This window comes from Petaurus breviceps, unplaced genomic scaffold (genome assembly GCF_028583685.1).
Source record: "Petaurus breviceps papuanus isolate PSGF00001 unplaced genomic scaffold, PetGlider_PUasm1.0 90535, whole genome shotgun sequence".
NCBI lineage: Eukaryota > Metazoa > Chordata > Mammalia > Diprotodontia > Petauridae > Petaurus > Petaurus breviceps.
In genome coordinates, this window is record NW_027187270.1 from 1,922,569 (window position 1) to 1,945,095 (window position 22,527).

General features: G+C 45.0%; 1 protein-coding gene across 8 annotated transcripts in view; it reads left to right on the forward strand.

The window, feature by feature from the left end:
• The window catches only part of PASD1 (PAS domain containing repressor 1), a 306,974-nt gene that overhangs the window by 279,869 nt on the left and 4,578 nt on the right, over window positions 1-22,527 (forward strand). For 6 of the 8 annotated variants that reach the window (XM_069063048.1, XM_069063052.1, XM_069063050.1 and 3 more), the window contains 6 exons: window positions 60-207; window positions 2,301-2,385; window positions 5,396-5,519; window positions 8,490-8,641; window positions 18,787-18,972; window positions 19,345-19,562. In XM_069063048.1, the coding sequence (XP_068919149.1) occupies window positions 60-207; window positions 2,301-2,385; window positions 5,396-5,519; window positions 8,490-8,641; window positions 18,787-18,972; window positions 19,345-19,562 (913 nt within the window). Of the gene's footprint in view, window positions 1-59; window positions 208-2,300; window positions 2,386-5,395; window positions 5,520-8,489; window positions 8,642-18,786; window positions 18,973-19,344; window positions 20,289-22,527 lie in introns of those variants that run through there. The other 2 variants (XM_069063053.1, XM_069063054.1) reach the window with 2 other exon arrangements.

Here is a 22,527-nt window from a genome sequence, read left to right on the forward strand (position 1 = left end):
TCTCTCTCTCTCTCTCTCTCTCTCTCTCTCTCTCTCTCTCTCTCTTTCTTAAAATCTAGTGATGCAGTTTGGAAAAGGAAAGTCCTGTTACTATCGGTTCCTGACAAAAGGCCAGCAGTGGATTTGGTTGCAAACTCACTATTACATCACTTATCACCAGTGGAATTCCAAGCCTGAATTCATTGTTTGCACACACACTGTAGTTAGGTAGGAAATTTCACTTAATGCTTTTAAGAAAAAAAAAAAACAATCTCTGTGTTTGTCTATTCACTTTTCCCTTTTGGTTAGAAGGTAAATATTTTACCATCTGTATGGTCTTAACTGTAAAACTAATTCATGGAAGAACTTGGAAAATTGGCATGTCAGACTTGGCTTTCACTTCTCAATGTCCAGGTCATTGGAATGCAAGTCAACCCTAGCTGCAGCTGTTAATGCTCTTTTGGTGTGAACAACAATGTCATGTGTAGGCATTCATCATATACATTGTCTCTTTCCCTCAGATGATTTTGATATTGGGTATTGAGCTACTATACCTGAAGAGAGATCTAGAGATTTTTGCTTCTTTTGCTTTTTCTTTGTTATTTTCTACAGAGAGTAATTACTTTTTTTATAGGCAGCCTTTAGTCTAAGGAGATCGCTCTCTCTATCCATTTGGTGCAAGCTTTCTGATTGAATTACTGGTCACTTCTGTCAAAGAACTGATCAGTTTCATTTTTTTTTAAACCCAGCTGTTTCCATGTACAGATATCTATGTACAAGCTATATTAAGATTTCTATGGCTTAGGGTTTATATAAAAGGGTCTGTTGGGGATTAATTCCATCTAAAGTTATGTTTACATGATGCTGAAACATGCAATCAGATAGTCAGATCAGTAAGAGCTGCATCTAATTGATTCTGTTGATATTTTTAAACAGAGTATCCAGAAAACCTATTAAATTGACTAGATATTTTGATGCCATGTAAACAATTACTTCTAAAATACAATATACCTTTAAAAGGCCCAAATATATGTACATCTATATGTATAATCAAAGTGTCTTCATATTTTTGAAATCAGAAATATGTGAATTCAGTCAAATAGAATTAAGACCAGAGGTCTTGAAAATATTGAATGGAGGTTTTCCATTGTCCTTTCCTTTTTGACCGATCGGGTCCCTCCCTTTTCATTTCTTGGCTTCTGTCTCCATCAGGGGACTCACATGTGCCACTGCACTGCTAGCTTGCTCATTTATGACCTTATTTTTCCTGTATGTCCTATCAGTCTCTGAAGTATAGATTCTCATCCTTAGAAACCACAGGGATTTTTGCTGTCTGATATTCACCAGCAACTCCTCTAGAATGGAAATGCATTACTGCAGTGATTCCTTCTCTGTTAGTAAACTTGTGTTTATGCTTGCAACACTCCCCCTTCAAACAACTTTATAACAATAAATATTGCTTGAATGAGTCTGGGACTAGTGGGAAATAAACTGTCTTCCACGAAGATGAAGCTAGAGTCTTACTACAGCCATGGGGATTCTCATTTGTGAGGCAATGAAAATGAATTGCAAATGCACCAAAGAAGGGAGACTTTTTAGAATTACAGTAAAACCAAATAAAATTTGGGCTGAAGTAGTTGGTCTTTTAAAGACTGAGTAATGGAGAGTTCACCCACATGCCATCTGTTAGCACAATCAGGGAGGCAGGACAGCTGAGTTGTGAGAGCGGGCAGACAGCAGCAGCTGCTGTCATTACCCCTAATGAGGGTACCAGCCTCTGCCCCAGTGCAAGGCTAGCTGTTGGTGACTTAGAAAAGCAGAGATTGGCTGTGCTTGGGAGCTGGTGTTCCCTAGGCCAGCCTCTGTACTATATAGTTGATGATTTATAAGACAGTCAGATGAGGCCCAGTCTTGGTAGAGCAGTGAGATTTTGAGGAGTCTAGTTCCCCAGGTAATTTTCCCTGTGGGTTCCTTGGGAGTGCCATGCAGTGGGCTGTGCAATAGCTTAAACCACATAGAATGAAGAGCCCTGGGCAGTGTGCTTGGCAATCTTTTCTGTGCCCTTCCCTGTTCAGACACTGCCTCTGATGCTTGCTTACCAGCTGGGTTACCATGGCCAAGTCACTTCTGTTTACTTCTCTGGAAACTAGGAAAGGTGACCTCTAGCACCTCTCCCAAGGTTGTTGTGAGGCACAAAGGAGAATGGGAATCCATAACATAAATGTTATCTCTTAGTGTTAAATTGTTATCACTCTGTCTGGGAATAGGGTTAAGCTTTGAAGTTCCACCAAGGAAAGTTGCCTCTCTGTTCTTTTGTCTAGTTATGCCCAGATTCAGGCGGAAAGAAGAAAAAAGCTTGGGCTTGAAGAGCCATCGGCAACAGAAATGGCCACAGTGCCCTTCAAGGTGTGTAGATGGAAAGCCGCAAAGACTTTTCCTGGGTTATAGTTTGACACCTTTTCTTGTGGAGGTTCATGGGTAAATCATTCATTCCACTTCTCAGTTCCACGCCCCCACCTGTGTGTTACTTCATACCAGACCAAGCCTAATGACATAGGAATTGAAACCAAAGACATTTAATGAAATAACAAGGAATCGAATTGGGTATTGAGTACTCTTGGCACGTCTCCTGGAAATGCTAGTGCTATCTCCATGAACCCTTCTTTGTCTCCAACACAGCAAGAGAAGGACATGTCAGTTCGCCCACAGATAGGTGCTAGAGAAACTGGTAGCAGTGGCTGGCCTGATGGTGGTGGCTCTTAGGCACAACAACCAGGAAGCAACGTAGAGATTGCTTGTGACATTACTTGGTACAGTGATTGTGGTGGTCTCATATGCACTGACCCCTTTCTGGGCTGAAGCCCATGATTTTTCCTGATTCAGTTATTAATGTCTTCCTCCAAAATAATGGTGTTTATTTTGTTTCTATCTTGTATTTATTTATCTGTGAACATGTTGATCTCTAGTGGGATGGAAGCTCCCTGAGGGCAGGCACTGTCTCTCTTCTGTAACTGTATCCCCAGTGCTTAGGACAGTGCCTAGTACACTGTAGGTGCTTAATAAATCCTTGTTGGTTGGGGTATACTGGCTTCTCTTGATGCTGCACATCCTTGGCCCGGCATGGAAAAAGCAATTGTTCTTTCTTTCTGTCTCTTTTATGCCTTCCTAGCTTGAAGTATGCTTACCCAACACTCAGAGTCCTTGGGTGGGTAACATCACCATGCTGCAGAGGCCACAGTGTCTTCTAAGAGGTAGCATCCAGAGACTTTCCTCCAATAAGGAAGGCTTTCTCAGCTCCAAGCATTATGGGAAGAGGGTCCATGCACAGACACTCCCAAATATTTCAGAACAGAGCCTTAAGTAGCTTTATACTTCATTAAGCCAGAATATGTCCAAGCACTTCTTTTTAAGGCTTTCTTCCTTGTAAATTCATTTCTTTTACTTGCTGCTTTGGTCTGTTTGGGCTCATAAAATTTCTTGAGCTCAGTGTGATAAAAATCAGTAGAAACTAGGTCCTGTATTTCAAATGTAAAGTGCCACAGGATGGAGTTTGTTGGCTAATACTCTCTTTTTGAGAAAATATAGAATCTTTACCTATGTCTCTGGCCCCTCAGGCAGGTCTGATGATGCTACATGGTGAAGAGGGGCTCCTAATAAGGAAAACTACTTTTCCCCAAATTCCTCCGGTTCCCCAATTTCTTTATTTTTCTGTTGTTCTCAATTACATAGAAACAAAAATTTTAACATTTAAAAAAAATTTTGAGTTCCAAATTCTTCCCTTCCCTTTCTCTCCTCCCCCCATACTTGAGAAGGTAAACAACTTAATATAGACTATACACGTGCAGTCCTGAAAACACAGACTCAAAAAGAAACCCACCCAGGAATACTAAAGAAAGTAAATAGGTATGTAGGCCTCAGTCTGCACTCAGACTGGGCTAGTTCTTTCTCGGGAGGTAGATAGCATTTTTTTATGGAAAGTCCTTCAGAACTAAGATGACTTTTTAAATAAATAACAATTCAACAAGCATTTATTAAGAGTCTTCTATAAGCAGAATATTTGGATAAGTGATGGGCCCTGGCCTCAGGGAACTTATACAGACTTTCTTGAGGAGGTGTGCTTGCTGACAGTTCTACACATTTGCATAGGCCTCTCTGCCTTCCATTTAATCTGAGGCCCCAAGGATGCCTCCTTGCCTAAGACCACGCCCATCCAAATACCTTTAGGATGAGAAAACTCAACCCTAATTTTAGCCATTCTGTGCAAACTTCATTTTCCCCCTGTTCCAGATGACTTTTATAAAGTCAGGGTGAGCTAAAACAGAGGTGTCAAGCAGGCATCCACAGCACAGTAAGGCCTGAACTAGATTAAAGTGTAATTGGGAGATATTTAACAAAATAAATACAAATACAGTAAAACCTAGATAACATTACATTTTAAAACTAAGTCAATATGTGGCTGGCCTGCAGGGATCCTTCTGGAGGGATTAGTGGGTCCTTTCTGCTGGAGTTTGAAGAGCGAAATGTTGAAAAAGCATGTGATTGCCTCCCTGGCTGCAACTCCCCTTAATTCACAGTTCTTCACGTCATTTTGTATCCTAGACCCCTTGCAAGCCTATGTCCCCCTCCTCAGGAACGTGTCTTTTAAATATATAAAATATCGATGATTATAAAGGAAACCAGTTGCATTAACATACATAACATAACAAAGTGTTATAAAACAAATCAAAAAGCAACTGCTTTAGAGACTCCAGTTTAAGAAGTCCTGGACTAGATGGATTTGGAAAAGCCTCCTACTATGATCCTGCTACAAATGCATTTATTCGATTGAGCACCTACTCTGTGCAGAATACCATGCCAGTATGTCTAAAAGTACCTTCTTACTCTGCCCAGGGAGCCTGAGCACATGCAAGCCCTCCCAGGACACAGCTCTTTGGTGGACATTTCCAGAGTCTTACTGTCTTCCTTCTCATCCTCTCCCCTAAACCTCTGGGGTTTGGCATGCAGCTACCTTCGCCATCTTTTCACTGCCGTCCTTTGCTGGAGTTTCCCACTCAGACCCGATTGCAAAGAGTCAGTTTTGTTCGACCTTTATACTTTAACCAGTGTGTTTGTTGTGATGTTATCAAAGGCTGTGTATTGCCACCCTTATCTGAGCTTATTTTGAAAATGCATAGCTTATGATGCCCATGCTCTCTGCCCTTTGTCACATTCAGTCATTTTAGGTGCCACACAAGAATGAGTGGTTCCGTGGTTGGCACTAAATTGATAACAGTAATTTCCACGATTGGATAAATGTTGCACATGTGAAAGAGCCCTGCTTCGGGTAGACCAGTCTGTTGAGTTTGGGGGTTCTTTGTTCCTTTAAAGTGAAATGTTTTATGTTGTTTTCTCTTTGTCCTAAACCAACCAAAAATAGAGTTCTGACAGTTTCACGGATATCTCCCAGTGTGGAAACAGCCTAGATGTGAGTAGAGAGAGAGCATCGGGGTCATCCCATGACTCCTGTAGGCCATGCCTTACGGGCCTGTCCAATTCAGCAGGTATGTATACTGCAAGGTTGGCACTTAGAGTGTTGCCCAAGAAATCAGACTTTACAAAGTAAGAGCCATCACAAGGAAAATACTCCTGTAAATGTGATCCGATTTGACCATCAAAGCTCTTACGAATTTCCCTAATCTTTGGGTTTTGAGAGTTTTTGCTGGGGAGTCAGACCCACACCAAAAATTGTTTAATCAGTGGTTAAAATATTAGCAAATATAATATTTTATCAGCTACACCTTTCACTTGCATCTGATAAGGATTTATAGTCTTTCTCACAATTCTCTGGAGGAATAGTGTGAGTTTCTTTAGTTTTCTCAATTGTACACTTACACACAGATAGTCCAGCTATAGGTTTTGTTTTTAATTGTTGAGGTCAAGTTGCTTTATTTCTTTCTTTGTTTCTTTTTAATTTGTTTTTCAAGGGATGGCGTTTAAGAAGCATTGCTCAGAATGTGGAGGGTTTATTCGCTTCAGAAATAGTAGAAACGTGGGGGAAATAATTTTTTTCTGCTTTTTTTTTTGGAGGGCAATTGGGTTTAAGTGACTTGCCCAAGGTCACATGGCTAGTAAGTGTTAAGTGACTGAGGCCAGATTTGAACTCGGGTCCTCCTGACTCCAGGGCCGGTGCTCTATTCACTGCACCACCTAGCCGCCCTGTGGGGGAAATCATTGTGCCTGATCCTATGTGATTCCAGTGGGGCATCGCAAGGTTATCCTGGACAGGTGTAACTCCTTGGGCACTGATGCCTTTGAATGTTGGTTCACTTGTTTCTTCTGGGGTTTTATAACCAGTGAACTCCCAGGATTTTCTAGTCTTAAATGTAGTTAGGTAGGAGAAGCTGTGCATGTCCTCTTTTAGGGAGAAGGGGTGAAAAAGAAATGGTAATCACATAAGACTTTGCTCCTTGGCCCACTGTCCAGCTCTAGTGGCCACATGTGTGAGAGAAGGGCAGCCAGGCTTGACTGCTGTCAGAATCTTGGGACAGTGAGGCCAGACATCACTACCAGGGGCCCTTGACTCTGCTGTCCTGGAGCCCTAGCAAGTGACAGCAATAGAAGAGAGAGAGCTAGACTGGTTCCAAATGGCACAAGGCTAATATGGACACTTTTTTTGTCATGGGGAGCTTTGATACATGTCAGGAAGAGAGCCAGGTAGGTATGAGACTGGGGAAAAGGGAAAGGAAAATGTGAACTTGGGCCTTCCATCTGGACCTTCTTGGCAGTGGGGGGAAGAGACCATGGCCCAACTGTAGGAGATAGCCTAGCAAAGGGATGGGAAACCTGTGGCCTTGAGGCCACCTGTGCACCAAACCACCTAGGGCCCCAAATGTAGCCCTCTCATTGAATCCAAACTTCACAGAACAAATCCCCTTCATAAAAGAATTTGTTCTATAAAACTTGAACTTGATCAAAAGGTGACACCCAGTGACCTAGAAGGCCATATGTGGTCTTGAGGCCGCAGGTTCCCCACCCCTGGCCTAGCAAATGGCTCACATTCCTGAATTGCCTTACTACAATCTGGCTTCTATAAGCACTTCCAGCTTTAAATCCTATGACCTCTTGGGATAGATAGGGCAAATTTATATCCCCATTTTGTGGATGTTGAAACTGAGTTTTAGAGAGATGAAGATCACTCAGCTAATACATGTCAGAGTCAGGACTTTAACTCAGGTCTTCTGACTCAAGTGTTACTGTGGTTGGTTTTCATTATATCTTGCCATTGTGGGACACACAGGATGGGGGGTGACATTCAGGGTTCCCTTGAAGATAACAGAATAGGATAGTTGAGGTAAAATGGGTGGGGGGGCTGCAAAATTCAGTGTTGTTATTTTCAAAGGTGGAAAAAAGATCAGGAGCTATACATTTCATAGACCCAAAAGAATTTAGAAGTAGAAGTCCTCTGGCAGGAGGCAGAGCGAGACTCAGCCCCTTAGTGATCTCTAACTGTGGAGCTTTCTAAAAGTGGTGGTGGGCCTTCCCCAAATCCCCGGAATGGGTTGTTTGGAATGTAGCTGAGTCAGAAATGGCCCAGGTTCCAAGTGGAAGGGTTGTTAAGTTTTCTGAGGTTTTCAGTGTAGGTTAAATTGTCAAGGGCTGAGATTTCCCTTGCCCTGTGATTTAAAGTGCCCAGAATGGAGCTGGAAGAATAGTGTGGACAATTGGACTTTAGAGGCCTGATGTAAAGGTGTAATAATTGGCCCTTCATGTCTGTAGGGCCTTTGAGTTCGCACTCAGGAGATCATCTGAACCTCATGACTTTGGGAGGTGGGCAGGGCCCTCATTTTACAGATGAAGAAGCCGAGGCCCAGAAAAGCCTACTAGTTCCCCCAAGGTCCTATAGCAGCTCAGCAGCAGAACTAGGACTGGACCCTAGGTCTATAGACTCTAAGCCCAAGCTGCTTTTCTGCTGTGGCCTGCTTCCCTGAACCACTTGTCAGAGTCCCTTTTGTTTAAAATTATAGGTAATGCAGTGCAACTTTGCCATCTGGAGGTGGATTGTAAGTGGATTTAGTGTTCTCTTTTTGAGAATCATATGATGTCTTTTCTTCCAAAAGCAGAAACTCTCAAAACAACCTTTTCTCTGCCTCATGCCCCCACTCAGTGATCCAGCCTGCGTACAATTGGAGGGAGGGAAAGTTGATCTTTTCTACAACACTACAGACCAGAAAAGTAGCTGGCCATGAATCTAGAGATATTTGTATTCCAGGTACAAGCAGACAGGTGCAAGGCCCGGCTCGCTCCTCTGGGGATGGGATCTAATCCATGGCTGCCTTTTTTAGAAATGAGCTCTTAGCAGATGTTTTCATGCTGTGCAGAGGAAGTCCAGGTGCTTGGAGTCGTCAGCAGCCCATCTCTCCCACCTTCTCAGGACGAGACTTAGTCATGAGATTAGGAAAAAAGTCGCCCTGTCCTCTTTTCTAATACTGATATTCTGATTGTGTCTGTTGTTTTTTGAATTACTCCTTCAGCAGGTCAGTCAGTGCAGCCCCAAAAAGCCAGCGAGACTCCGCTGAGGTGGGATCTGCCCATGGAACAGCCAGCCGAGCCATTTGACAAGGCCTTCTCCAAGGACGTAGGCAGCAGCAGCCCCAGCAGCAGCAGCAGCAGTGGCTGCTCCCAGGTACCTCCCTCCAGGCTGCTTGCTTCCACAGCATGGGAACAGTCTCTGTATTATGGGAGAACAAAGTCGTCTTGTTGGACCTGCAATTCTCTAGATACTGACAACCTTTGGGGGCATTGTCATCACCCCGCTTAAGTCATTCACTTGTTCATTCCTTGATTCAACAGAAATGTATTCAGGTCCCTTCTCTATGATTAATCACCAGAGCTAGGTGCTGGGGAGGGGGAGGAAGCAGGGGAATACAGAGTCCTTGCTTGTCTGAAATTACTTGGATACCTAATAAAATGTGCTAAGTATGTAAGAGCTTGTATACTCAGGAGTTTAGAAGAGGGAGATAACCTTTCTGACTGGGGTGGGTGGAGGAGTGCAGGGCCAACTGGTGAAGGCTTCATGGGACCAGTGGCACCAGAGCCTTCCCTAGGGGGCTGCGGAGACTTGCCATTGGATGTTTGGCTAGCAGCCCTATTTCTGTTCAGTACTGGGTTTCTGAAGTGTAGTCTGCAACCAAGCAGGAGATGGAGGAGAAGGACCTTTTCAACCAGAACATTTAAGGATACCTCTTGTTCCCAGGGAAGGTGTAAGACAGCAAGGTTGCCCAGAGAGCAGGGGAACAAGCTTTGCTTAGGCCAGTGTTTTCCACCTCTCTCAGAGGTTAATTCTGCCCATCCCTTGGTAGAAAGTGGGAAAGAGAAATGGGGAATCGGGGTCTGTATGGAAGAAGGTTGGTGGCAAGATGGAAAAGCTTGGCAGGTATTCCCAGAGCACCTTCGTTATTGGAGTTCAAAGACTGTGAATTTCCATGATATTCGATATATACCCAACTAAACAGAAATCCCTTAATGCAGAGCTTGACAAGGCCTGCACAACTGGGCCTCTGCCTGCACAGCAATGTCCAGGCAGGTTTTTAAAGGGATTTGGTCCAGTAAGTATTAACTAAGCACCTATTATGCACAAGGATGAGGAAGTGGGTCTAGAGAGGGGAAAGGGTAGGGGCGGCTAGGTGGCAAAGTGAGTAAAGCACGGTCCCCAGAGTCAGGAGGACCCGAGTTCAGTTCTGGCCTCAGACACAACACCCACACACACAAAAAAACTAGCCATGTAACCTTGGGCAAATTACTTAACCCCAATTGCCCTCTAAAAGGGAAATAAATAAATAAATGAGAAGGGAAAGGGTAGCAAAGGTCCATGGTCCAAGAGGAAGCAAATGGAGCAGGTCTTCTGACTCTAGCCCCAGTCTTCCTCCATTGTATCAGCCTGCCTCCCGTATCCTCCAGGCTCAGATTCAGAATTCCATGAGCCTTTGCTTGATCAAGTACTGTCTTCTTTTGTTCTGTAGTTCTTTCCCATCTATATCCCTAATCTCCCCAAACAAAATTTAGCACCACCACTACCGACAATAACAATGTCCCCCCAACAATAATATCACCACCACCATCACCATCACCAACATCACCCTCCCACCCAGCAGGGATTGTGCTGTAGTTTCTACTTCTTTCGTTCCTTTGGTGTGCATGGTACCCAACCCAGTATACCATACGAGCTCAAGCACACCATGTTGATTTTCCTTGTTGACTTGATATCAGAAAGCTATTTCTCCATATCTCAGACCCTCTCCCCTCATTGTGAACTCTCTCAAATGGCCGCCCCATGGGAAAGGCTTCTCATTCATTTGTGTCTCTGCTTTATGTCCCTGCCCAGGGCCTGCTGTTTCCTCAGACCTTTGCTGAGCATCTTGCCGCAGATCATGTGGCCTCGAGGAAAATACCCATGGTTCCCTCTCAACCAAAAACTATGGTATTTTTCTTTCAACCTTCTTTTCCTTGCTGATGAAGAGACACAGCATGAGACAGAGTGAAATATCATACTTGGAGAAGGGGCTTCTTTTCCTATTTTTTTCTCTTTGCTCTTTAGTCTTTTATTTTTTTTTCCAATTCAGTTGAACAGGTCTAATGACACTACTTGTTTGTAGTCTTTTAATTCTTCTCACCCATAGTGTTCTTAAACAATCTCCTTCCTTAAATTGTGGGGTGAGTTGACTGTATTATCCCAGTTAGGAATTTGGGAAGGAGGTAGAGGAAGGGGATGTTGTTGACAGCTTGGTATTAAGTAACTTGCCCAAGACCCCACCAAGTAAGCCAGTAAACCAAGAGGAGACGATAGGGAGGGGGAGGAGGAAAAGAAGGTTCTGAACAACCTTGTTGTGCCGTCAGAGTATCTAGTGGTGCTGAGCTTGGGCCTTGTAAGCCCTGGGCTTCCAGTCAGCGTGAGCCCAAACTCTGTTCTTGGAATCTGGACATCTGAGTTCAAGGCCTGGGTCTGACTGTGTGATTACTGGCTGTGTGACCTGGTAAATTACTTTAATTCTCCCAGCTTCTAGATCGAAGTCCATAAAAGCCAGATAATCACAATTACCCTACCTGGTATTTCATAAAACTTTTAAGTGCTTTCGAAATGTTCCCCTCCGCTCTTTGAGGGGAGCTGGTGTGACATACAGTTTGGAAGAATGAATGGAATAAAGAGTCATGTTCCACCAGACTTCTGCTGAATTAGCAGGCCCAATTCAGGGTTGGGCCACAGCCACCTCCACTTCTGAAGGTGGCTGCTGAGACGGGGAAATCAGAGGGAATACAATTGTTGCCCCATCACATGGCAAGCAGAGATTTCCTCTCCCCTCCAAAGCCATCAAAATGCCACTTACATGATGATTCATCTAAATGATCACGAAGAGGCAATTTTCCAAGATGCATTAGATATTTCAGAGTAAAAAGGAGAGGTATTAACTGAAACACTATAATTTATATTACTAACAAGAGAGCCAGATTAGATTCTAAATTTGCCTCACTGGTGTTTGTGACCCCATCTGAGAGTAAAACTTTGTGGATTTCTCTCCTGCCTCTTTGGATGCTGTGTTGTATGATGGAAAGAGTTCTGGCCTGGCAAGGGAGGAGGCTTCAGTTTCAATGCTGGCTCTGCCACCATCTTGCAAGTGCCTTCCCCTCTAAGCCTCACTTTCCTCCTCTGTAAAATGGGGAAGTTGAATGAACTCTATCAGGTGACATGTGACAGGTTTTCAGTCCTAACATTTCAAGTGCTTAGAGCTAGGAGGCCCCTTTAGAAGTCATCTGGTTCAGCACACTCATTTAGCTGAGGAAACAGACCTGGAGAGATTGGGATTGGCCCAGTGTCCCAGTTAGGATTTGAACTGATGTCCTCTGCTTCTCCTTTGGTGCTCTTTCACCATAGTACACTGTCTCTCAGCACCTAAAAGACCCCTATTTCCCTAGCCTTTTTAGAGTAGGATTTGCCTCTGGATACAAGTAGTGAATGGGCCCACCTTTTTCCAACCAGTGGCTTCTCTTTGCAGCTTAATTTCCCCTCCCCAGAGGAGCTTAGGGTGATGCAGCAGCTCAAGGCAGAGCTGGAAGGACAAACTTGGGCCTTACAGGTCGACACTGAAACCTAGAAGCAGGAGCTCCATGCAGTCAAGCAGCATCTGTAGACTGTGCAAGATCCTGCCTTCCAAGTGCTGCACCAAGGGCTGCTCGGCTCCTTTCCAGCAAAGCCAACATCTGGCCTGCACCCCCCAGAGAGCAGATCTCTTTCCTTGGCACTGCCTGTGTGTGTAGTTCCATTTTCCTCAAGTGATTCTCTTGTGTTCTGTGCATTCTCATTTCTAGCCCCAGGTCAAAGAATTGGGAAATAAGCCCTTTCTCTGCTTCAGCTCTCACTCCGCATTCTTACTTTGGAGTGGCAGGAGGATTGTCTGTACTTGGGAGAAAAAGTCAGAGCCCCCCACCCTGGCATTTTCTTTGACACAAGGGAACTCCCTACTTAATCGTGGAGCTGATTGGGAGAGATTCGTTGACAAATTGGACGTAGCTCGTAGAATCGGCTTCCCAAATGAAGCATGAGGCCTTGAAAGGGAAGCATTTTTGCTGGTGCTTTTTCAGTCGGGACTGGTTAAAACAGATTGTGGGAATGGTTCCACATGTTGTAGAGCCCTGTTAGGTTCTGGAGGAGATAAAGAGTTTAGGAAAGACCCAATCCCTGCCCTCATAGAGCTTCCAGTCTAGTAGAGGGATGAGGCAGGAGCACAGAAAGAACTCTTATGTATGATAAGTGCATTAGAAGTACAGATCCAGTGCTTTGGGAGGTCTGAGAGAGCAAGTAAACAGGACTGAGGAGGGCTTGAGGAAAAATTCCATATGGGAGGGGAGGGAGCATTAGACTTGAAAGGCTGGGTCCTCTAAGGACCCAGTGAGTGCCAGGCAGGGCACTTTCATGCCATCTCTGTGCCACTCAAAGGCATGGAGGCAGGGAGTTTACGGCCTATTTGCTGCCCTCTGGTCCAGGCACACAGGTCACTCTTCCCAGCTTGGACTCTTCGGAACGAAGTTCTTTTCAAACTGTTTGAATTTTAAGGGTTCCCTGGAGGCATAGTTCCCCTTCCAATTCAATCAAGGAACTCATTCACCACTCATAAAGGTATCCGCTGGGCATGGCTGGGCATCTTTTAGTTAGTTTAACACCTCATTATCTTCTTTTTACTTTCTTTGATTGCATTCTGGGCTTTCTGATCCGGGAGGGGCCGGGAAGTGACTAAAGACAAATTCTTTTCTATCAGTTACAGACCTTGGAGAAATTAGGACAAAAGAAATCACAAAGTTGGTTTTTCAGAAATGTTGCATTTTGAGGGAGGTCAATCTCCACATGTGGTATCAAATTGACACCCAGTTCAAGGTAATGCAGGCCAGCTGCCCTGTAGAGAATAGTCCAGCATGGTGCACAAAGACACTGCGGGATTATCCATGTTGATCAAAATGAGCCCATTCTCCCACATCCCATGGGGTCTTGGATTCCTCCTGGCTAGATTATCAACACTGTGCTCTCCTTGGCTCTAGTGTTATGGGAAAGAGCTGGAACCTCTTCAGCTGAGCTGTCGGGGTGGGTTTGTTATCTCCTTTGGCCCTCAAGTTCCAGTATGGGTCAGGGTTGGGCATACCAGACCATTAGGCAAGGGAGTATTCAGGAACCCAGGTCAGGGTTCGTAAGGTCATAGGATCCCGGACCTAGATCCTAGACCTGAGAGCTCCTTGGACCCAACTCCCTCATGCTACAGTGGAGGCCCAGAGAGAGAAAGTCACTTGCCCTGGGAGTGTTGGATGTAGGGTAGGAACCCAAGTTTTTGTGACTCCCAAGGCCGGACTTGTCTCCCCTTTGTCACATGCCTCCTATGCAAATGCAAAGATCAGTAGCTGTGGCAAAGAGGAAATCAGGTCAAGGCCACAAGGCATCCAGCAAAATTCTAAGATCACTGGAGAGTGGTCCTAGACTGGGAGGTCCCACTTGTCCCTAAAAGTCTCTCCTGTTATCCTGGCAGTGCTTGAAATTCCCACCATTGGGGGCAGTGCCTCAGGTTTCAGTGTCCCCTCACTAAAGTCCTGGCTAAAGATGTACAGATACGTACCCTAGGATGGAAACATGCACAAACTATGCTGGGTTATTTTCTGAAACAAGTTAGCTGTCACCTAGTATGGAATGGAAGATGAGAACAGCTAAAAGAGAAAGGGCTATGGAAAAGAGACTTGAGGAGCAGACCTCAGTAGGGGAGCTCCAGGCCAATTGGAGGGCACTGGATTTGGGAGAGCCTAAGAGAAGAGACTGGGTGGGCACTGAAGGCAGCCTTTGTCACCCCAGGATGGGGCCTAAGTCTGCCAGAAACCTTCTGGGGGAGAAAAGCCCAAACAGTTGTACTTTGCACCCAAGTGGTGGGTGATAAAGCAGACGTGAGCAGTGAGTGAGGTAATTTTGGACCAGTTGGGTTTCCTGTTAGCTCAAAAGCCTGGGTCATCTCAGAGTTCGTGTGATGGAAGTTGTTGATAGGAATATTGTTGCCAGTAATGATTGCCCCCACTCTCAGGTCCCCATTGTCCTAAGGCTTACCAAGCACTTGCCTCTCAGTAGCCTCCGGAAGCAGGTACCTGGATAGTCACATACAGCCACAGCTCCCATGAGCTTCTTGACAAGTTTTCCCCCAGTGGGGAGGCCAGTGAGCAATCCGAATGTGGCCCTTCTTGCATTTGGGTAACCTTTTGTCTTGGCAATTTCACAACTGGTGTTTGAAGGAATTGGTTTGACATTTTTAAAGCACTTAAGACAAGTAAGAGGAGGGGAGGAGGTGGTGCTGGTCACCAGCAGTACAAGGAAGGGGTGGAGGCCCACTTTTGTTGGGTAGTGGTGCTTGGTTTTTTTCCACTTTCAATTTTAAGCCTCAAAGAGGTTAAGTGTTGCTTTAAGTGTTGCAAAGTGCTTTCTGAATAATATTATCTCCTTTGATTGTCGCAGTAACTCTGTGAGGTAGGCTGAGAGGCTGACTGACTGGCCCAGGGTCACCCAGCTAAATAAGTATCTGAGAAAGGTTTCAAAGTCCTGGGGCCACTAGCTGCCTGAACTCGGGAAGAGCAAAGGGACATCTCTGATAACTGACTGTGCCTGGCCAAACTTGAGACCCGGATTAGTCTTATCATCTGACTCCTTTCACTCTTACTCATGTGTTACTGAAAGGAGCTGGGGGAAATTAGGAAACTTTGCTGATTGCACTAGCTACAAATTTATGCTGTCTAATCTCTGTCTGACCCTTGGGCAGGAAGGCAATCCTTTCACTGCTCTCAAATTGGTTTTCTGGCCCACTTGCCTCATTGGTGGTTCTCTCTTTTCCTGTCTCTCATGATGTTCCCTGTTCTTATCGAGCTTCTCCTTCCTTCTTCTTTATCGCACATCCCTTTGACAATGCCCTCCCTCCCTATCTTCTTGCCAAGGCCATACTCCCTTTACATGTACCCTTCATCCTCTCATCTTTTCCAGCAGATTGGCCCCACCAGCATCCCCACTCTATCTAGTATTATCTAATCTCTACCCATTTACTGGTTCCTTCCTGTTGACAAGCATACCCCCTCCCCCATTTCTATTGTGCTCAAAAAACCCTCACTTGATCCTCCCATTCATTCCCTTGTATTCTCATCCTAGAGCTTTCTTTCTCTTCTCTGATAAACTCTTTGAAAGAGTTTTTTCTGGGGTGGCTAGGTGGCACAATGAATAGAGCACCAGCCCTGGAGTCAGGAGGACCTGAGTTCAAATCCAGCCCCAGACACTTAACACTTACTAGCCATGTGACCTTGGGCAAGTCACTTAACCCCAATTGCCCTGCCTTCCCCCACAAAAAAAAAAAAGAAAAAAAAGGAATTGTGGAAAAAATTAAGCTAAAAAAAGAAAAAAAAAGTTTTTTTCTCTGTGCCTCTGCTGTCCTCTCATCATTCCTCTAGTCACCCAGGCGCCAAACCTAGGTTTTGTCCTTGACTCTTCACTTGTGCTCACCCTATATATTCAATCTGTTCCAAATCTTGTAGTTTATACCTTTGTAACATCTCTCCAATGTGTGCCCTTCTCTCCTCTGACACTGCTCCCACTCTGGTGCAGGCCCTCATCACCTCGTGCCTTGATTATTGAAATAGCTACTGGTGGGTCTCCCTGCCTCAAGTCCTTCTGCATGCCAATCCATTCTCCATTCAGGCACCAAAGTGATTTTCTCAAAAGTACAGGTCCAGTTATGGCACTCCCCAGTGACACACACATTCAAAGTCTTATTGCCTTCAAGATTAAGTATAAAATCTTCTGGGGGTGGCTAGGTGATGCAGTGAGTAGAGCACCAACCCTGGAGTCAGGAGGACCTGAGTTCAAATGTGAACTCAGACACTTAACACACACATAAAAAAACTAGCCGTGTGACCTTGGACAAGTCACTTAACCCCCATTGCCCTCCAAAAAGCAAATAAAATAAAATAAATTCTTCTGTTTGGATTTTAAAGCTCTTCACAAGCTGGTTCCTTCCTCCCTTTCCCGTCTTCTTGCACCATACTCCCTTCCATACACTGTGACCCAGCTATACTGGCCTCTTTTCTGTTCCTTGTACATGACACTCCATTACTCCACATGACTCTATGTCTTCGCTCTCATTGTTCTCCATGCCTGGAATGCTCTTGCTTCTCACTGCCACTTCTTGGCATTAAGACTTAGCCATTAGGGGTGGCCAGGTAGCACAGCGAGTAAGAGCACCGGCTCCAGTGTTGAGAAGACCTGGGGACCGAATCCCAGGCTCAGACACTTAGCACCCACCCAGAAACACCTGGCCATGTAACCTTGAGCAAGTTACTTAACCCCAATTGCTTAGGGGCGGCCAGGGGGCTCAGCGAGTAAGAGCACCGGCTTCAGTGTCGGGATGACCTGGATTGAATCTGGGCTCAGATACTCAGCACCACACCCAGAGATAACTGGCCATGTAACCTTGAGCAAGTTACTTAACCCTGATTGCTTAAAAAAAAAAAGAATGTGTGACCAATACCAATACATTCCAAGCTGTTCTTCCCTATTGCTTAAAAAAAAAGACAGCCATTCTACCCTACCCCCAGCTGTTAGTGTCTTCTCCTCTAAAGTTCCCGTATATTTCCTCTGTGTGTGCATATGTATGTAAATAATACACACACATATAATCCATACATGTCCACATGTGCACCATCACCCCCTTTAGGATGTGACTTCCATGAGGACGGGTCTTGGTTTTGCCATTCTTTCTATCTCCCGTACTTAGTACAATGCCAGGCACATAGCGTACAAAGTGTAACCAGTATTCATATTCCTCGTTTTGGATGGTGAATGATCCAGTAAAGGAGTCACACGACTGTGCTGACTGGGTCTCCTATAAGTACGTTGTCCAATCTCGGCTGGGCTCTCATTGCAGCAAGGCAATGATCTCACTGCCCACCAGAGCTTTTGCAAGTCCTCCTCTCTTTTCTCCCCAAGCCTCCCAGCTTCTTAGCTGAGGACATTGTTCCTTGTCTTTATTTCACATGATCTTGGCATCGGCCCACACTCTTCCTTCCCTTCTTCCTCTTTGTTTCCGCTTTGCCACGACCGCTCCACACACATATGGCCTTCATCTCCTCTCCTCAGATCGACTCTTTTCCTGATCTCTCTCCACCCTCCAGTCTTCAAGCATTTCTTCTCTCTTCATTCTTCCACTTCTGTCTTGAAATTATCCAAGCATCTGTAGCAGCAAGCACCCCAAGCGTCCTCAGGGTCGCTGCCAACACAGGTTCTTAGATCTGCTTTGTTAAAGGAAAGCAACTCAAAATGGGTTAACAAGCTTACTTTAATCAGTCAAATATGCATCATTTACCTAGTTCAGGGGAAAAAGGTCAGCACCCCGAACTTCAAAGTATACAGGCAGAATTATCAAGACAGAAACAGATCAAGTAGACAGCTTTCCAAACTGTCCAGCCATTACATCCATACCAAATCAACATCTGGGTTTCCACATCTGGGTTTTTCAAAGCCGGGGGGCTCTGGACAACAGCTTCCCAGAATCCATATCAAATCACAGAACACTTCTCAAAGTGAGCCTCAAAAACAAAGCTATACATCAGGGCTTATATAGCCTTCTCCTGGCTCAGAGAATGTAACAACCTTATTGACTCACTGGCCAATCAGAAAGTATTTACTGAAAAACAAGCCTCCCACCCCAGGCTCCAGGTTCACTTTAGCCTAGGGGCAGGGAAGATCTTTAAAATTTACATTCCCATTACAGCATCTCATATCATTAAAATTATCCAGTGAAATATTTATAATGCACCGACCATAGTGCCTGGCACATAGTAAGCACTTGATAAATGTCTGTCCTAATTCATGTACCCCACCCCCCACTTCCTGCCGTTAAAATCTTCACTAGGCCCTACCATAACCTCAATAAACTTCAGTGACTCCCATTGCCTCTAGGATAAGGTGTAAACTTATGTGTTTGGCTTGTCAAGCCCCACATAATCTGAGTCTACCCTCTCTTCCTCTTCAGACTCATTCTGCATTCATCACTCACCCTTCCCACACTCTCTAGTGTAGTCAAATTGGCCTTTTCTCTGTTTCTCAGACATTGCATTCCACATCCCATTTCCATGCCCATTTTGATAACCTGTCTTCATTCTCAGAATGTACTTACTTGCTGAGAAGTTGGGCCAGAGTAATGGTTCACATGAAGGTTAATGCTGATTGGAAGTGCAGCCTCGGGCTTTTACCCAACTTTCTCTTCTCACCCTCAGATGTTGTTACAACCATCAGCATCACTGAACTTCAAGCCTCCCAAACCCCTGAAATCAAAAAAGGCGTCCCAGCGGAGACCTAGAGTACCCAAGAGAGCAAAAAAATCCCAGCCTGATTTCCTGGAGCCCAAACCTTACAGAAGCTCAACCACACCTTCAGTCCAATTCCTCGGGGAGCCTTGCCAGGTACGATGAAGCCCTTTGAGTAACTTGGGAGCTGGGGAAGGCTAGCTTTCCAGGAATTCTGTGAACTTTGTTTTGGGGATCTGGCCTCAGGGCCTACCATTCTACCTCTGGTCTACTAAAGTTGTTCCCAACTCGAATTTAGGGAGCTCATGGATTATACACTTACCTGTATATGCATTTGGCCCTTGGACAGGGAGACAGACTGACATAGCCGGGCATGTAGGAGCCCATGTAGGAGTCTTTGAGATAGACACCAACATCCATAGATAAGAAGGTGGGAGGGTTAAGCAACTGTGATGACATGTCACCTTTTGTCCTGTGATTTTGCTTTCTATTTTTATCAATAATTAGAAATCTCTTTTATCTCTAAAGCAGCAGCAACCACAACAGCAACAACAGCAGCAGCAGCAGCATGTAATAAATGAAAATGAGATACAGGAAATATATCTGCCAGAGAACACTAGTATCTCCATGCCTCTCTATGGTGACCCCATGTTGTTTTCCGAGACATACTCCATCACTGTTTCGGCTGAACTGCCAATCGATCTCATTCAACAGCCAATTGAGTATGAACAAGACATCACTCTTGGGTAAGACATTCATGGGCTGGTGGCAGTTGTTGGATGGGATGCCAGGGAGTTCCTTCTCCATCTCTTCCCTTACCTTCAGCTCCTCTTGGATACTCTGCCCTCTCTGCCCCTTCTTGGTTCTGCTCCTGCCTCTCTGACCTGTCCTTCTCAGTATCCTTTGCCTCCATTGTCCAGTACTACTCTTATCCAGTCATACAGATCACCCCCCTCCCAGCTGTGACATTCACCAAGGCCCTGTACAAGACCCCCACACACACTCTTCTCTGGCTACACTCTTGCTCCTGGCAACCTCATCAGCTCCCATGGATTTCATTTTCATCTTTATGCAGATGACTCCTAGTCCTTATATATCCAGCCCCTAGTCTCATCCCTGATCATCAAATGATAGTGTCCACGTGACCAACTAAATGTCTCTCTTCAGAGATTTCTTACTCAATATGTCTAAAACAGAATTCCTTCTCTTTCTCCTAAGTGCTCCTCTCTGCTGGACTTCCCTATTTCTGTCTAGGGCCCTACCATTTTTCCATCCCCTAGATTTGTGACATCAGTATCTTACCCCACATAGCCAAGAAGCTGCCAAGTCTTGTCATTTCTACATCCAGGCCTCCCCTCTCAGCCAGCCCCTTCTCTCTACTCTCACAGCTCTTGTCAGCTCTCTCTTAGATTATTAGAATGACCTCCTAATTGCTCTCCCTGTTTCACATCTCTCCCCATTCCAGTCCTTCCTACACACCACTGCCAAAGTGATTTTCCTGAAGTATAGATCTGACCATGTCACTTAGTATATTGCCTTTAGAATCAAAGATACATTGCCTCTGCTTAGCTTGTGAAGCCCTTCAGAACTTTGCTCCCACCTGTTTTTCCTGCCCCACTGCATATTCCTCCCCCTGTTGTACTTCACAGCCCAGCCAAACTGGCCTCCTCTCTGTTCCTCACTCACCATACCCTTCTCCCCCCTCCATGTCTTTGCACCAGCTGTGCCCATGCCTGGAATGGACTTCCTGTTTATCTCACAGAATCATTCTTCCTCTAAGACTCAGCTTAAGCACCACCTTCTACAGGAAATCTTTCCTGATCTCTGCCTTCCCTTTTATATTGAACTATTTTGTATTTATTTTCTTTTTATTTATTTTGTATATTCTTAGGCACTATTGCTCATGCTGCCTTCCTTATTAGAATGTAAGTAGGAGCTGGTTTCTTTGTGTCCCCAGACAGTAGCATGGTACCTGGCACATAGTACGTGCTAGATGCTTGTTGATTGATTGTGTAATTGTTCTGAACCTCAGTTTCCTTATTTCTCTGAGAGGGCTGGGATTGAATAATTGTTCAAAGTCCTTTCTAGTTCTGAGAATTGCTAGTTCTGTGATGTTCGATTGTTTAAAGCATGGGTGGGGAGCCTGCGGCCTTAAGGCCTCATGTCCTCATGTCCATGAGGCCCTCTGGGTCCTCAAATGCAGACCTTTGAATCCAAACTTCCCAGAATAAATCCCCTTCTTGAAAGGATTTGTTCTCTAAAACTTGAACTCAGTCAAAAGGCTGCACCCAAGGACCTAGAAGGCCATACCTGAGGACCTAGAAGGTCACATGTGGCCTCAAGGCCACAGGTTCCCCACCCATGCCTTATTAAACCATTTGTTTTTGTTTATTATTATCTTATACAAAGCAGTAGGTTCCTCATCCACTGTTGTGTAGCTCAGTGGGGCACAAAGTGAGATAGAGGAAAAAGTAGTGGGATGGCATCTGACCACCCCACAAAGAGGATGGCCTTGTCTTACCCCAAGGCCCTGATCATGAAACTTTGCTATGCCCTCCAGGCCAGTGATCCATGGAGACCCTCTCTGGTACTTGCCCCATATATGGTGGGGAAGCTGAGTGAAATCCAGACCCTCTCTCATTTTATCCCAGCAGGGATAAAGAGCTTTACTTGAAGGAAACCTTCACTCATGTTAGTGGTAACTGACACACAAAATGACTTCACCACAGCCCAGATTCATGTTGATTTGGATTGTGCTAGAGATCAGCTTTGAGATTCACAGTTAGCTCTTTTCTGGCAGTCCTAAAGAATGTTTGCTCTGACTTTGGAAACTTAGAAGAGAAAGAGCTACAGTTTGGTTATCCAAAATTCTTATTTCTTATATGATTTGGTTACCCAAAGGTCATTGGTTTCTTTCCTTGTATTGCTGCCTATTAGGGAAATCAGATGGCATGACTTATTTCTGCCCTCTTAGGCTTTGTCTCTAAAGGCCAACAAGTGCTCTCACTGATAGGTGACATTCACAAGACTGAGCCAGAGGGGGCCCTCCAAGTAGGAGCTAGGTCCAGTTGCCCCTTCTCCCCTCTGATTGGCACACCCAGCCGCCAGAAGTGGGCAGTCCCCCCAGAACAGCCCTAACTGGATTCCAACAGACCAAGTACATCTTAGTCATGACATTTTTCTAGAGGTTGGATCAAAGCATAAGGCCCATTTTGTTCTAATTTTTTGGAAAATATTGAAGGTTACCTCCCTGTAAGAAATGGGAAGTGAAGATGGAAACATCTGATGAATTATTAACTAGACAAAGATTGGTATCCTTTTAAGATTATTAACCACATCAGTGAAGTTTTGAAAACATATAGGACTTGTCACAGATCAAGTTGATGTCTCCAAATAAGGACAGAATTGGGCCCTTCTTAGAGCAACCAAACTGCTATGCTGGGGCTCATGGCAGCCCAGGCTGAAGGTATGGGAACAGTCTTCAGTTTCTCCAGCCAAATGCCTCTGAAGCCTGCAGTCAGTCCGTTCCCAAACTCACATGCCCTTCTGGTGACGGTTTCTACCCCCCACTGCTGATCAGTCAGGGGGAAGGGTTTAAACCACTAGCAGAATGTCCATCTATGCTTAGACAGACCCAGCCAGGCTAATGGATGGAGTCCTAGAGAGTGACACAATGAACGTGGCCAGATTCTCTGTCCACTAACAGGAAGA